This window comes from Chlamydotis macqueenii, chromosome 3 (assembly GCF_036417535.1).
Source record: "Chlamydotis macqueenii isolate bChlMac1 chromosome 3, bChlMac1.mat, whole genome shotgun sequence".
NCBI classification, from domain to species: domain Eukaryota; kingdom Metazoa; phylum Chordata; class Aves; order Otidiformes; family Otididae; genus Chlamydotis; species Chlamydotis macqueenii.
In genome coordinates this window covers 104829330-104844977 of record NC_141558.1, presented here as the reverse complement: position 1 = coordinate 104844977, position 15648 = coordinate 104829330, and the positions used below count along the sequence as shown (strand labels likewise).

At 41.2% G+C, this 15648-nt stretch overlaps 1 protein-coding gene across 1 annotated transcript in view; it reads right to left on the bottom strand.

Moving 5' to 3' along the window:
• UTRN (utrophin) overlaps positions 1 to 9680 on the bottom strand; it is a 356589-nt gene extending 346909 nt beyond the window's left edge. Inside the window, exon 1 of the mRNA XM_086743718.1 lies at positions 9564 to 9680. Coding sequence (XP_086599844.1) covers positions 9564 to 9657 — 94 coding nt within the window. The 5' untranslated portion in view covers positions 9658 to 9680. The remainder of the gene's footprint in view (positions 1 to 9563) is intronic.
• Positions 9681 to 15648: the final 5968 nt, after the last annotated feature.

Genomic DNA, 15648 nt, shown 5'->3' with positions numbered 1-15648 from the left:
TTTCTATTCAAGGCACAATGCTTCACTATTATTCCTCACGTCTTTACGTAGCTACAAAAAGGTACGGCAATGAAGGCTGCCTACCAGCTTTCTCACCCTTCAAACGCCAAATGTAATTTGGGCTCAGTAAGGGAGCATTAGAAGATGAACCAGACCTCCAGTTGCCAAGCTTTACTACCTGCACCCCCTGGACTTGAACATTATGGAAAAAAAAAAAAAAAAACTGGAGATCTTCTAGAAAATAATGAATTTCTACCTTTTATTCTCTACCTTTATCAGAGTGGAAAAAGCCATACAAGAACGTAGTATGTGAGTACACTCATTCTTGGGAGAGGAAGAAGCATTACAAAAGATTAAGAGTGAGCAAGAATGAAACATGGATGTTTGTATTTATCATCTTGTCTCCAACTCTATGACACAAGTTCATCATCTGGATCATGTCAATCTCCAAATCACGGGACAGCAGAAAAGAATTTGAAGGGGGGGCAGGGGGGGGAAAGAATGAGACAGAAAGCAGGTATCAGTTAAGACACAAAAATCTTAGAGTTAAGAGATAAATACAGAAATGTCATACTTAGTAACATTAGAAAGGACTGGATGAAACAAGAGCCTGAGAAGTGGAAGATCTTTATCAAAGAACTTTAAAGAGGTATTTAAGTATTACAGAAAAGGAGGAAAGATGAAGGTCACACCCAAGAAACACCACAGTATTAGCAAATCACACTTGTGCAAAGTTGGAAACACACACCACATCACTTACCACAGCTTTCCCCACAAAAGCAAACATTTAATTGACAACATAAGTTACCATTTTGGAACTTTGTTTTAACTCTCTCAACTGCACATTTGGTTTGTTTCTTGCAAAGGTGAAGACTCAATCATTCACTCACGCCGCCACAGGAACATGACAGGAGAATGAATATACAAAGACACAGAAATAACTAAAAAATTAAATTATTATTAAACACAGAAGAGTACTCTTCCACTGCAAAACAGTCAATAACAAATAAATCAAAGATGATCTAGGTGCCTCAAAAGTCTTCAACAGTGACTGCTAAGCCAGTAAAGCATTTCCTACAACACCTGTTGCTTCACAGCCTGAGCCATTTTACAGGAATCTCTACTGACTCTAGCAGCGACTTTCCTCTGCTCCCATGGACTACACTATGGAAAATAAAATGGCTACAGATTTATTCATAGTACCACATTCATTTTTTAACTGAACTGGGAGCAGTGGCTGTGGCAGGACAGCATACTAAACTACTGAACTGATGAACAACACTTATTTTTCTAAATCCTTCCAGATCCTCATAATTTGTGTACACACTCAGGTGTTTCGTGCTGTTTGGTTTTGGTGGGTTTTCATTATTTTTTGTTTGTGAGTTTGGTTTTGGGTTGGGTTTTTTTGGGGTTTTTTTTTTTTGTTTGCTTGGTTGTTTGTTTTTGTTTGGTTGTTTGTTTTTTTTTCCCCAGATGGCTAGAGTGAATATTTTTAGGCTAGCCAAATACTTTCCTACCTTACAGATAAAGAGCATCTTAACACTGTCAAAACAACAGCTAATTATTTACCTGTGACTGGTAAATATGACTGCTAATTATTTACCTGTGACCATGACTGCTGTGTTCAAGGATACTCACTAGGACAATGTTATTAAACCAGGTAAGTTGTGTCACTGTGACTTGACTCACACTCTACCACTCTGGTAAGTGACAATTGCAAGGCACGCAGTTTCGTCTCTGCTGCAGAGCGGATGGGAGACGGGGCAGTGTGCAGGAATAAGGAACACCATGCCAGAACTCCAGCAAAAGGGGCAAGAAGACATCCACTACTTCTGCTTATGCTGGCTGTAAACCAGTCTTAAAGTTCCTGCAGGCTACTTCAGTTGATGCCATTAAAAACAAGCGTAGCGTTTACACACGGAACAGCAGAACATTGCACTTGCTTAGTAGTTGATCAGGACTGTTTCCAAAACGCTGCAAATATTTAATGTAAGGCTGCTTGCCTCACCATGGGTCTCGTTTGTGCTGGTTTTACAGTCACACACCATAAACAAAGGCACAAGGAAACTGTCAGCCAAACCACAAGCTTGTTGCTCGCACAAGCACTAGTGTATTTGCTAAATCATATTTTGAATTATTTTCAGATATACTTAAGGGGTTTTTTTTCAGACCAAGAATCCATTTTTATCATCTGGAAATTTTTGGGCCATAGGTTTTTAAGCGCATGCTCTTACTGAGGGTTGACTGCACATGTCTGCTAAGAATAGCCGGCTTTCCTCACAAATAAAAAAAGGAATTCTATTTGATTATATAATTTAAGTAAGCAGGCTTTTTCATTCCCACTGAGGGAGGGCGGCAAGGATTCAGGAATGAAGGAGTGAAGTTGAGCCTGAGACGGTGGGGAGAGGAAGGGAGAAGGTGTTTTAGTTTTTGTCTTTGTTTCTCACCATCCTATTTTATTTTAATTCTCTATAAATTAAATGAACTTTCCCCTTGTCAAGTCTGCTTTGCCCACGATTGAAACTGGCAAGTGATATCCCTGTCCTTATCTCAACCCACGAGCTTTTCCATCTTCTTTTCTCCCTCTGTTCTGTTGAGGTGGGAGCAGCTGGGTGGGCATCAGGCAGCCACCAAGGTCAAGCCACCACTGGAGTTAAACAGCAAACTTCTTTTGCAGAGTTAAGGACAATATTAACTGCAATAAGGCATACTTACTGCAATTTGTACAGAAAAATGTTGCCGCTTAGCTCAGGGAAGAACGTCAGATAAGATAACAAACTAGTTTACCTGGCCATAAAATAATTCCAGCTCAACTCCTGAGGGCAACACTCTTGAAGATATTTTTATTGCTATTAAAAAAAAATAAAACAACCACAAAACAACCCAAACAAACCACCAAATACATTAAAAAAAAGAAAAAAAAAAAAAAAACAACCCAGAGAAACAAGATGGATATTCTACATACAAGAAAAGTGAGTTAAAGTGTGGCACGCTATCACTCATAAATCATTTAATTCTAACAATGAACTAAACAGCACCTTTTTCGGATATGAATCCATTGACAAAATTAAATATCTCAGAAGGATAACATATCTTCCGTTGTCAGCAATATCTTGGTCTCTCTTTCAATTACAAAACCAATAAAATGACTTGTTAAAACAAGCACTTTTTTTTTTCCCCTTAGTCACTGATAGATAAATTACTCAAAACCGAAAGCACCTCCAATAGAAGGCCGGCAGTGTGCATTAAAGTGAGAATAACAGACTATTTTATTATTTTCAAGAATATACTACTTGACTATATTAAAAGTAAGAATGAAACTACATCAGAATTAACTAAAACCACAAGATGCATATTTCAATTGGTTTAATCCTGTTGAGGCGTTAGCACTTTCAACTCTTGCTGCTAAAATGAACTTTCGTATAATCAGTTCTGTCCACAGGTCAAAACCAGAAAGCATAAAATACTTGCTTCCATTTAACTGCCCAGCACATTTACTGCTTGCTTACTACAGCAGTGTACACTATCAGTAAGTCATAATTTGATACTGAAGTTCATCAACAACATTTTCTCTCATCTTTATTAAACTGAGAAATGAGCTTGATCATTGGGGGAGAATACATGCATTCAAGAATGCTGAACAAAAGGTTGGGGGCATGTCTCCACAGGAAAGTTATCTATGTAACCCATACTTGGAATCTTTTTTTTAAAGCTACTGGAGTTACTTCTTGTAGATTAGATAAGGAATGTTCGCATGAGATTTCACGGCAACAGATACAGGAATGATGGTGAGACATCAGGTGATAGCATTTTCTGCCTTTCTTACACAGAACACCAAGGTTCCCAGTGTATAACCTTCAATCTCAATTTATCGTTCAGATGAAGCTGAGGCTTACAAGTTATTAACTGAAAGGAAAACTACAGCAAGAATTAGTAACAAATTATTTGGTCGAAAAATATAATGCAAGACCTACATTATAAAAATATCAGAGAAAAGAAAACAGATGTTATTTAGTTTATACAGATTAGTTTTCAAATATTCAATTCCAAGTTCATACTTATTTCAGGAACTAAAAAAAATCATAATCTTATTGATTTGCTTTCTGCATTAGCAGTGAAGAAATAAGAACTAGTTTTTTTATGAAGAGGTATGCCTGACAGAAATTCGACAAAAATCTGTATATGCATGGTATGTATGAGAGATAAAGCAGCTTTATTTAGAGGGGATCTATTGTTCTACTTTCAGAAAGCATCAATTTTACTATCTCTCTGCTACCTTAAAAGCAGCAGTGGAAATAAATGTTTTCCTTTATATATAAAAAGACTTAGGTCACACAGGCCAAGTAAATATTGATTTTACTACAGCCGAGCTGGGAGCAGAAGTTAATTTCAATGGTCTGCACAGAGTGTTTTATGAATTGCTTTAAAAATATGTCATATTACAAGGTATTAAACCAGCTAAGGACCTTTTAAAATAATCTGAAGCTTAAAATGATTGAGTTGTACAATTCTAGCAGGGGAAAACTGTATCTGACAGGGGAAAAAAAAAAAAAAAAGTGATAGTAAAGGCTGGACTTCACCAGCTCAGGAAGCCCAGCAGGATACTCTCTCTCGACCCAGGACAGGCAGTCCTGAAGCCCTGGTGTTGGGGGACAGCTCAGGGGCAACCCCACAGAAGCACTGGGCTGGAACCAGTCACCAGCATAAAAGGGGATGGGGAGGGACAGGACCTGCCTGGTCCTCACAGGCTATTTCTTTTAAGACGTTAGCCTTGTAGCTAAAAAACTTGGACTCTCCCTGTTAGCCAGTTTGCCAGAACAATGGGAAATACGTGATCTTTGACATGGTCATGGTTCCAGTATCTGCCCAACCCTCTTTGCATACAACTGAACACTGAATCCATACACTGTAAGTTAGTAGATCTCATGCCCTAATTTCAAGTTAATCAGACCCAGAACTGCTAAGCAAGCCTGAACAATATTTTATCTTAATCAAAAGGAGAAACTTCATAACTGCAGTATGAAATCCACACTTCAGTGAAATCCAGCAAGACAGATACAACCATCCTGCTTCCATCTGCACAAGCAATACTAAATGCTTTTTTAACTGTCAAATATTACAGAAAGCTGTCAGTGAACTGCTGCCTGCCAGGTTTGATCTGGGCAGACACAAGGGGAAAGCTGTTGACTGCCACCCCTTCCACGCAGCGCAGAAGTCAGCCACCACATTTCCAAATTTCTGCGGAGAACCCTTGAACCGTTTGTTCCCTGCCTTTTTGAGCACTTAGATAAAAAATTAATCTCCGCACGTAACAAGTGTCAGAGCACAAGGCATCTCCTTTGCCTGCAGCACAAGCACACTTTTTTTACCCGCTGGAAGGATCAGCCCGGGAATTACTGCAATTCGCTTTCTCAGCCACTCGCTTAGCGAAGATTAGAGCGCGCTCCACCCAGACGCCACACAAATTAGGTCACACAGCAGATCATATCGCTGCCAATTCCTGCCCTATTCATCAGGGACGAGGGCAGGAAGCATATGGAACCCTCCAGTTAAGGGTCAGAACATTTCAGTGAAAATGTAAAAGTGAACCAGCGGCAGATTATTCACCAGCCAGAGGGAAGGTGGTTTCTCCCTATGGCAGAAATGAGTCACGGGCACCGCTCCGTCCGACAACGTGGAGGGGCACAGCCTGCACCCAGCAGCAAAGAACTCCCCTGCCGTTTACAAAAGAGACTGTGCTACAAGAGAAAAGAAAAATATTTTTCCACTTTCTCAGTATAGTTTATAGTTTAATATATATAGGAAGAGTATAAAAAAAAAAAAAAAGTCCTTCAGAACCCAAAAAAAACCAGTGCATGTGGAGATTCAAAAGATGACTATGTAATACAATGCAATTGCTATGTAATCTGTTCTTATGCATTTCATCTACAGCTATGCTGTGTCTCAGAACATCCGCCATCACCTGCTGCCAAAAAACAAAATACACCATTTTCATGTGTTTAAAAGCCAGAGCTGTTTCAAATCAAAAAGATTTGAGCTCCAGCACAGCTCCACCAAGCAAACTAACCAATCCAGGGCTTCACAAACACTTACAGTAACACGAATAACACAGTAAATTTTTTTTTCTTACTATTGTAACAGCTTGTGGTCTCATGATAAAATAATTTCAAGCTGCTATGAGTGCATATATCTTGCAGGAACACAGATGAATTCCTTCCCACCCGAAAGGAAACTTCATTTATAGGTGAGTGCTCCTGGGATTTCCAAAGGGAGGCTATGGGAGCAAGAAGGGAGATCCAAACGGGAACAGAAACTATCAGTTTGTAAAACGCCTTGGTCATGTCATTGCCATTATTCCCTGCTTCTATAAAAAAATCCCACTCCTTTTAATCACTGGCGTTGGGGCTGCACAACAATTAGCTCACACAACAAAAAAAAAAAAGATCTCTCTTGCTTCTGTTGACAACTGCATGAAAAAAAAAAAAACACAAAATAATATGTAGTGTTAGCTAAGAAGCTAATATAGATTATTCAATTACTGTAGAGTGCTTTATTGGCTTCAAGAGTTGACATTTTACAGACAGTGCCAGAGGGCAACCCCTTTCAGAAGGTTTCACAGAACCAGCATCTTTTTCTACCTCCTTAATATAGGGTAAGCAGCCTCCCATCAAAAGACAGGGTGACATCCATCTGCGTAATGAAGTAATTGAGGTAGAAAAAATAATTTAAAAAATACTCGCATCAAATGCTGCTACACTGGTAGAGTATGTGTATATATAAATACGAAATAGCCCAATAGATTTTTCTGGAACAGTTTCAGAAGTTTTCCTGGAAGAATATAAATTATCTCCCATGACATGGAACAGCAATGAACAAGAGAGCACGTTCGTTTGAACAGGTGAAGAAAGCATGAGATCCCTTCTTTTTTTCCCCTTACAGACAGTGATCCAGCTTCAGCTCCAGTCAAGGCACCACACAGCCTACCAGTGCCACCCCACTCCCAGCACCTATCACTGACTTGAGAGATTAAAAGCTTATTAAGAGAGATTGGACATTTATGCAGAAGGACATCCAACTAGAAAAGCTAAATTGTTATTTCCTGTGTTTTAGGCTATAAACCAATCTCTGACTAACCATGCTCACGTTGTTTAGGCTTCAGAGGACAGAAGAGTCTTATCCATTTAGGCTTCACGTAAACTAAATCCATCCACATCCACATACTTTATCAGATGTGAGCTTCAACTTCCCTTCCTCCAGCTCCCACCAGTTCTCACCACAAAGAGCTGACCAACAAAACCAAAGCCGCACCTCTGCCGACACTGCCGCATTTACAGGCGAATAAATCACCCCTAAGCCTTCTAGCCAGAGCGCTGCACACAGGCTGCTTCCTAAACTCCTCAAAAATCTGAAGGAGTGAACAGATGACAGTGAATTTCAGACTGTCACTCTCCTGGAAAGCAAATCTACAGTCCTACACTTTGTGAGGCGTTAGAAACATTATAATGCAAGGAATTTCCTGGAAAAATCCTGCTGCTTGATTAAGAACAATTGTAACTGCAATATACCAGCCATAACAGACATGCTTTTAAAAACAGAAGGCTCTCAGCTCATAGGGAGTTAAACAAGCCTTAAGAAACAGTCACTAGGCACATTCTGCTTAATCATATAAAGCACTTGAGCAACCAAGTAGCTGCTACTCAACTAGGAGATTCACACCTTAGCCTAGCCCCAGTTAGGGCAGGCACCACCAGAGATACCACCCATAGACATAAACATCACCAGATACTATCTGTGTACACACACTGGTACTTACACATTAAAAATACCTGAAGGCCTGAGACAGAAAATCTCAAAGAGATTAAGCCCCCTATTATCCTCTAAAAAGTTCATCTAGGGGTTTCACAACCGCAGTGTACATCAGTTAACTGCATGGCTGGTTATAACACTTGCTCCAAGTGCATGTGCTTCTAAAAACACAACGATAAGAGAAGAAAGGATTAGGAAAAAAAAAAAAATCTGATAAATAGTCCTAAAAACCCCACACCAATACACACAGAACCAGAATAAACATTTTCCCTGAACAATGGCCCAGGTTAAAAACCAAGCAAACCTATTTTCTCCTACTTCTAACTTTCCAAGAGTGATCAACTGCAGCTGTAACCTCATTAGCAGGTTGAATATACACAGATTTTTAAGAACACCAGATCTCTCCAACCTGTAATTTAGTGAGCTTTCCAGAGTCAGCTGAAAGCAACTCCACTTACATTACCGGGTTTTCTTGACATTTTTGTCAGTTTTAACAGAGTTCAGACTGGGCCACAAAGGAAAAGTTTCTGCTCTCAGCTGAACTGGCGTATATCCAAATCCACCTCATTGTTCTAGAAGCAAACATACGTGAGACCAGAGTCCCAGCCCATCATTTTATTCTAAAGTTAGCCACTACGTTGCTACATCTTAAGAGGATTTTGGTTTCTCTTTCTAAAAACTCATATTCAGATTTCATCTTTGTACCAAAAAAAACTACATCAAAAGTCAAGTCAAATGGACCAAATTCTCCATTGAAGTTCTGACACCAATTCACAAAATAATCAGCCCACGTCTGTCAACTACTGTATCTAAACAGCAAATTCACAGGTATTAGGAATCCTCAAATTGCCTTTTTCATGTCTATCTATATTCATAGAAGGGTTTAGGCTGGAATGGACTTCAAAGATCATCCAGTTCCAACCCCCCTGCCCTGGCCAGGGACACCTTCCACTACAGCAGGTCACTCAAAATCCCATCCAATCTGGCCTCGAACAAATTCTCCCCATCCCTGGAAATGTTCAAGGCCAGGTTGGATGGGGCTGTGAACAACCTAGCCTATATTATTTGGGCCTGGTCACAAAACAGCAGAATAGTTGATCCATGAAATCTCAGTTGGGACGGGTGGGAAAGGATAGCAAAGGGAACAGGAAAGAAAAACATCTCCAATTTCTCCTCCTCCAAAGCACCCTCCCCAAAACATATCTCCAAATTTCAGGAAATAGTCCTCCCTGAAGATACTACCAAAATGGGAAAAAAAAAAGTACAAGGGGTGAAGCCTCTGCTCTAAGTCCGTACATTCAAAAGTCCAAGAAGACACAGTAAGCAGAACTGTAGGGAATCAAAACACAACTAAATCCTGAAGTCACTGTGACTTAATTCATAGTTTAAGAAAATTGAGGGCGTTAAGACTTTAAATCAGACAGAACAGCAATAAAAGTTACACCATGAAAAAGTTAAGATGTTATCAGCGAAAGGGAAGCCCGCGACACCGGTGCTACCAAGAGGATCCTGCAGCTGCAGGTGTGACGCAGCCAGAGCTCGCACAGCACTTGTGATGGAGCAGAGCCACGAAACACAGCCTTTCCCTGGACTCTTTCCTGCCATGCCTTCCGCAACCTGCTCCTGTTAGAGTCAGCAAACTTGAACAAATTTAAGAGAACCAGCTTGCATCAGATGTAGAAGCTAAAAATCGACCCACATGGCCAGATCCTTTTATCCGCCATAGCGTGGAAAAATATAGGTAAGCACGTACTCACCCAGCAGAGGGTAAGAGGTCTGCCTGTCAGTATCCCGAGGTGCAGCGACCTTGTACTTTTTCCACAAAACTTTTTTGCCTGTTTGAACACTCATGATCAAGCTCACTCTTTGAAAAACAGGAAAGTGAAGATGCAGAGGAAGTACACGCTACTACCCGTGCAAGAACTGCATGCCGGGATTCGAGGGGGAGGGAAGCGCTGGTTTTCCTCAGAGGGTTCGACGTATTCAGCCACGCAGTGACCGATAAAATCATTCAGGAAACAAACCTTTTAAAAGGCTGCATGTAAACAAGTAACAGGCTTCAAGCTAATTGAAACTTTTTTTTTCCCCCTCTTTAAAAACAGCTGAATATACTGCTTTGCTATGCCTATGAAAACATCTTTCAAAGCACCAGCAAGTTAAATTCTATATACAGCAAACAGGAAAGAAGGTGGCAATTTTCCTTTTCTGTTCAAATTAACCTCTCCAGTCAAATACCACACTCATTTTAAAAATCCTAAATATTTTGGTGTTTACTTTGCAAAAAGCTTGCCACACACCACCATAATACTTTTTCCACACATTCACTAGAATGTGAAACCAGAACAACTCTGCAAGGTGAGCATCCACATCTTTTAATGGTGTTTCAAAAGAGCACAAGAAAATTTTAATGCAAGATTTGAGCATAAAAAAAAAAATGAAGTTTTCCAAGCAAACCTCCATGTCAAAAGTCAAACTCTGGTTAGGTGTGCCATTTCCACCATGCAGTAATTCCAAATGAGACAGACCACCGTCCAGTAAAGCAGAAGGTTAATAATATATGGCTATGATAACCATATGAAATAACACCAGAGTTATTTTATAAACAGGCCTTCAAACTGTGTTTACCACCAATACAGAAGGGGAATCTGATCCCTCAACCTTCAACATCCTGTTGCCAACTTTATAATGAAATTGCAAGGGCTTCGAATTCTGTCGTTATGAAAGACGTGTGAGTCCAGATTACATGCTTCAGGAGACGGAACTGTACAGAATTCCAAGAGTCACAAACCAGTAACACAAGAGGAAATTAACTGTAACACAGAAGTACAGGCACTACAATCAGAGAGGAGCTGCATACAAGAGAATTGGTTTCAAAAGCAGAAAGACAGATGCTATTTGACCTGTCCGTCCTGTATTAATTATGCTATCAGACAACTGTTCTAAATACAGCTTTTATCTCGCCATTAATATTTAGCTGGGAGAGTTTACGGTGTCACATACCAGACAGACACTACTGGGGGCAGGGGAGAAATCAAGATAAGATTGTTCTTTAACTTTTATTGGGGGCAGGAGTTGGTCTTACTTTGTTGTGTGGGGTGGTTTTGGGTTGGTTTTCTTCTAACTTTAAGAATTCCTCAAAGCTGAAGCCTGAAAAGTGTACACAAAAGGAGTTTTGTTTCTATGAATAAAGACACCCATACATTCAGGGGGCTAAATCAGACACTTCTATCCAGACATTTCTGTGGACCACGCAAACAAGAGTGACATGAAATGGTAATAAAGTTTTAAAGCTAGGATTCCTATTTTAGAAACAAACAACAATGATGTATTTTGCCATAGCAAATACAAATATAAACCTTACTGTGCCAAGCACTTCACAAGCACCAAACAAAAAGATGCTGCCAACTCTACCAAGCATACGATGACAATTAGCGGGCAGTCACGCACATATGCCAGAAGTCTCACCGACAGCACCCAAACTCCCTTTTTCCAGGTCTTGATGAGACTGGTCTGCATTCCCTAAGACCACCCTCTTGTCAATCCAATTCCTCATCTCAGCTACAGCAGACTGTCCCTGCCGCTCCAAGATAAGGCCCACAAGCAAATTAATTGGGACTCTCCATCAGACACTTGCCAAGACTGAAGGATATGTACAAGTTTGAGGAGTTAGCTAGTTTGTTACAATGCTTCTGGATTTCCCACTAATCAGTAAAGAAAGGGTGTGCTGTCAGTGAGAGCATTTAGAGCAACACCAAAGTCTCTCAGCCTGCATCACTCTTTTGAGCATCAGCACAAAGATATCGGAGCAGCTGAGGGAAACCATTCATTCTCCAGAGAGCTTCCAGAGAACCTCTGCTCTCAAGCTTGGCCTGCCATCAGCAACTACATCATGTGCATTAAAGAAGCAGCTTTTATCTAACACCAAGTTTTACTTCGAAAAGCCAATATTACAATAAGAAAATACACTAAGAATATTTATTAACGTAATAAAAAGGGAGGTTTTGTTTGTTTTTACTTTAAGCAAAGGGCATCTCTTGCATAAATGGAGATAGACCTATTAACATTAATTAATTTCACATCAGAACCTATCTGCAAAGAAGCTAGCTCTAGAATGAGAAGATTTTTTTTTTTAAGCTGAATATTAAATTGTAAAGCTACAGCCTCTGCCAAAGTCTAAAGCATTGGGTGCTAAATCAATCCGTTAACCACAAGAGCTGATAAGCAAGAGAGAAATGGCAGCTTTTGGGGAAAGTAATCTTCAAAGAAGGCGAAAGAGGATTTTGCTTTTTTTAAACTCGAGAGGTTCAACACAGTAGCACATTCTTTATCCATAAACCACTTCACTCATTAGGAGAAGATGATGGTCTTATTCCTACTACACTGAATTCAATAGGCCATTTATTTAACAGCTCTCTGACTGGAGTATATACTCTCTTTTATTCACTCTGGTGTTGACAGCAGTAATCAAATTTTGTACATACCACCAGTTCTATTATAGTTCAACAGGAGCTGGCTGGCTGCCTAGCCTTCTTATCGTCACGTACAATAAAAAAGACCAAACAGACCAGCTGAAACTACAGTGGGAGAAGTAGAGTGACGCCTAAGCAGAGGTCTAGTAAGTAGGAATCGCGTGATTTCTGTGCTTGCCCATATATCGCAAAGCATAGAGAAGAACAAGGCTAGGCTCAACACAAAACCAGCTTATTTCAACAGTTTTGAGAAGAACTGGAGCTTAGCTGACAACTCAGTCCTTTGTAGCAGAGGAGGTCTGAATGCCACACTTCATATGTGAAACACTACCCATCAACAGCTCAGTCCACACAGCAAGAAATGGGAAAATGAAAAATCATAGAGGTAGGGGAAAAGGGGGTGGGGGGAAGAAGAGAGGGGGAAAAAACCCCATAGGATTGTATCTGTTTGCCTGAAGATGAGCTCCTAAATACTTAAGACCACTTCTCCATCACAGTCTCAGCACATATGAAGTCAGCACCATTGTTCAAAGTAAAATTAAAGTTCACAGAGGCAAACAACAATGGGAGTGGAGGGCAACATCCTTTAATTATAAAAATCCCCTGTAAGCCAAGCAGTCTAGAATGAGATCGGTTTCCATTTCTTTTTTGCCTTCTGGGAGCCTTCCAAAAGCCTTGAATGCCTTGACTCTGAGAAGAGGAAACTGGCTTCTTTTTCACAGCCTCCCTCCTTCTAGCTTTGTTCCAAGCAGGCCCTAGTTAACCCTGCTCTGAACTTCCAACCTTCCAGACAAGCCTGCAAAGAAAGGCTTGTTTAATGGAGCAGGGAAAAAAAGAAAAAAAAAAACCTAGAGGATTTCTTATTGGATCAAGGAGAGAGAGTTCCCCCTTGGTCTTCCTTCTTCATCACACACAAGCCAAGAACCTTCTCCTTCCTAGAGGTGGAGCGCACTCTTCTGCAAGTTTCCTACTGCACCTCAAAGGCTTACCCTTTATAAACACTGCCATAATGAGCTTCTAGTTAAGCACTTCTCATGCTGTGGGGCGTTAACACTCCATAATTTTATTTTGGATGTCTTATTTCACCTCAACAACATAACAGTACTTTTTTTTCACTGGCCTGACAAACATGTTTTGAATTAGCAGACCACACAACACTTGCTTGAGCAAGCAAACAAGAGAGCTTAGAGGGCAATGGTAAAGAGAAGGATCCTGAAAAGGCCATCACAAGAACTTAACCAGAAAGTAATGTTTCAAATGCCTGTTGCATTTTGACAAGAAATGGTCATAAGTGTAATGCCTACTTCCACGAAACCCACAGCAACGCCAACTTCAGATGGATAACAAAGAGTTTTTAGCATTTCTATTGAAACCTCCTTTCCCACAGCAGGTTTATGTCAGCATAAAGCTTTTTCCTGAAAAGGGAATTAGCAGTACAGTAACTGCCCTCACTACTGTCGAAGAGGAACATAGTTTTGAGTACGGCAGTTGCTGGAGCACAGCAGTATCGATAACACGCAGACACTCTCTCAGTGCTCACAGAGGTGGCTCCAACACCAAACCCTGCCAGCACACAGCACTTCAGCCATGCTGCTACTTGACACACATGGCTCTTGTGAAACAGCACATTGCTGCTGCAACTAACCACCTGGCTCGTCCTGCAAAAGAAGTAACGGTAGCAGCAGCAGCTATGGATAACAAATTGTGGCACCTTTCAAGAATTTCCACAATTTTAATTACTCTTTTTTCAAAGTTCCTCTTCTATCTTCAAAGTGGGGAGTCCATCTGTTGTATGGGTACTGAAGGGAATATTTCTAATTGAATTACTGAGAAGACCTGTGGAGCACATTACTCTTCCAGTGGCGTTGTTTACATTACAGTTGTACCTGTAAAGCCCAGCCACAACACACAACCAGCACCCCTCTTCCACAAAACACCCTGGGCCACCTCTGCTCCAGCAGCCCAGAGGGGTGACAGCAGGTCCACAGGCGGCACAGGAGCCTTCTGCATTTGCTTCCTGTTTAAGATGCTGAGCACATCTTCTGAAAAAAGGTTCCTGCCCATTCGTGGGCACCTTTACAAAACAAATCATGATCAATCTCTGACAGATACACAACTCAGCACTTGTGTGCTTGCATGCTGGGGTGTAACTTGTATTTTGGCGGAAATCCAGTGCCCCCGCTGAGCCCCAAGCATCAGTGTGCAAGCCCAGGCACAGGAGAGGGACCATCACTTCTGCTGCCTCAGCCCTTCCAGGCAGCCATCTCAGCTCGGTGGCCAAGCAGCTGCGAGAGCTGAGGTGGGCAACTCCATCCAGGACGGAGCCCTGCCCTCAGCACACTCCGTAGCATCAAGAACCACTGTGGGAGGAGGCACTGCCTCCAAAACACCTCTGGCTCCCCCATTCTCCATGTGCCAGGATGTAACCCAAAGCTTGGGAAGCAATGACTTAGACAAGAATATGAGTAAAACAATTGACTTGTACCTTTTCCCATGGCTCATTTTGTAAATGTCAGTTTGTGTCTCCAGTAATAGAAACATCTCAAAGCTTCCTTCTGAACTTGGCAGGATTTTTCCTTAGAAGGTCTTCTGATACATTCTTTTCAAACTAGAAGGAGTAGGCTGGAGGAATGGGAAACCTATAGGATTTCATTCTTAACTACAGTTATGTAGGTTGATTTCATTTTGAGCACACTTCCATACGTAACCATTCTGGCTTACGTTAGTTAAACGTACTTCTGCTAACAAACCTTGGTCAAGGTACATTCCTAGAAAGAATACTCACATAAGAACAGTTCCGTCAAGGGCAACTTGGAGTACTCCAAAGCCTGTATGTTGATCTGTCAAATACTCAGAGCCTCCCAGGAGGCAGCTCCCGTGTGGAAAGAGTCTCTTCCTCCCTGTCCAACAGCTACAGCAGCTAAGTACTAACCACCTTCTAACTGCAGGTACCACAAAATCAGAACAATAAGGAGCTAAAAGCTCCAGATGCAACCCTCCTATCCACTCCCTATACATATATTTATACACACACACACACAATATATGCACACTCCAAACAACAACAGACCTTACTAAGCCAAGAGAAGCAGCTAATCCTACCAGCTCTCCCCATGCAGACCAAGCAGGGATGTACAGAGGTGTTGGGGTTTGCCTCGGGCTGGCCAGAGGTGAAGGACACAAGGAAGCCAGGAGAGCAGCTCCAGAGCAACCACGCAGCCCTCTGCTTGCCAAAGCCTCCGGGTCTTTGCCAAGGACACCTCTACCAGCTAATGCTGCAACCACGGCCTTGATCCTGAAAGCTAAAACCACGCTCCCCCATCTCCTGGTGCTGGGGGAGAAGGAGGAGAGATAAGTCACAGTTAAATTGATC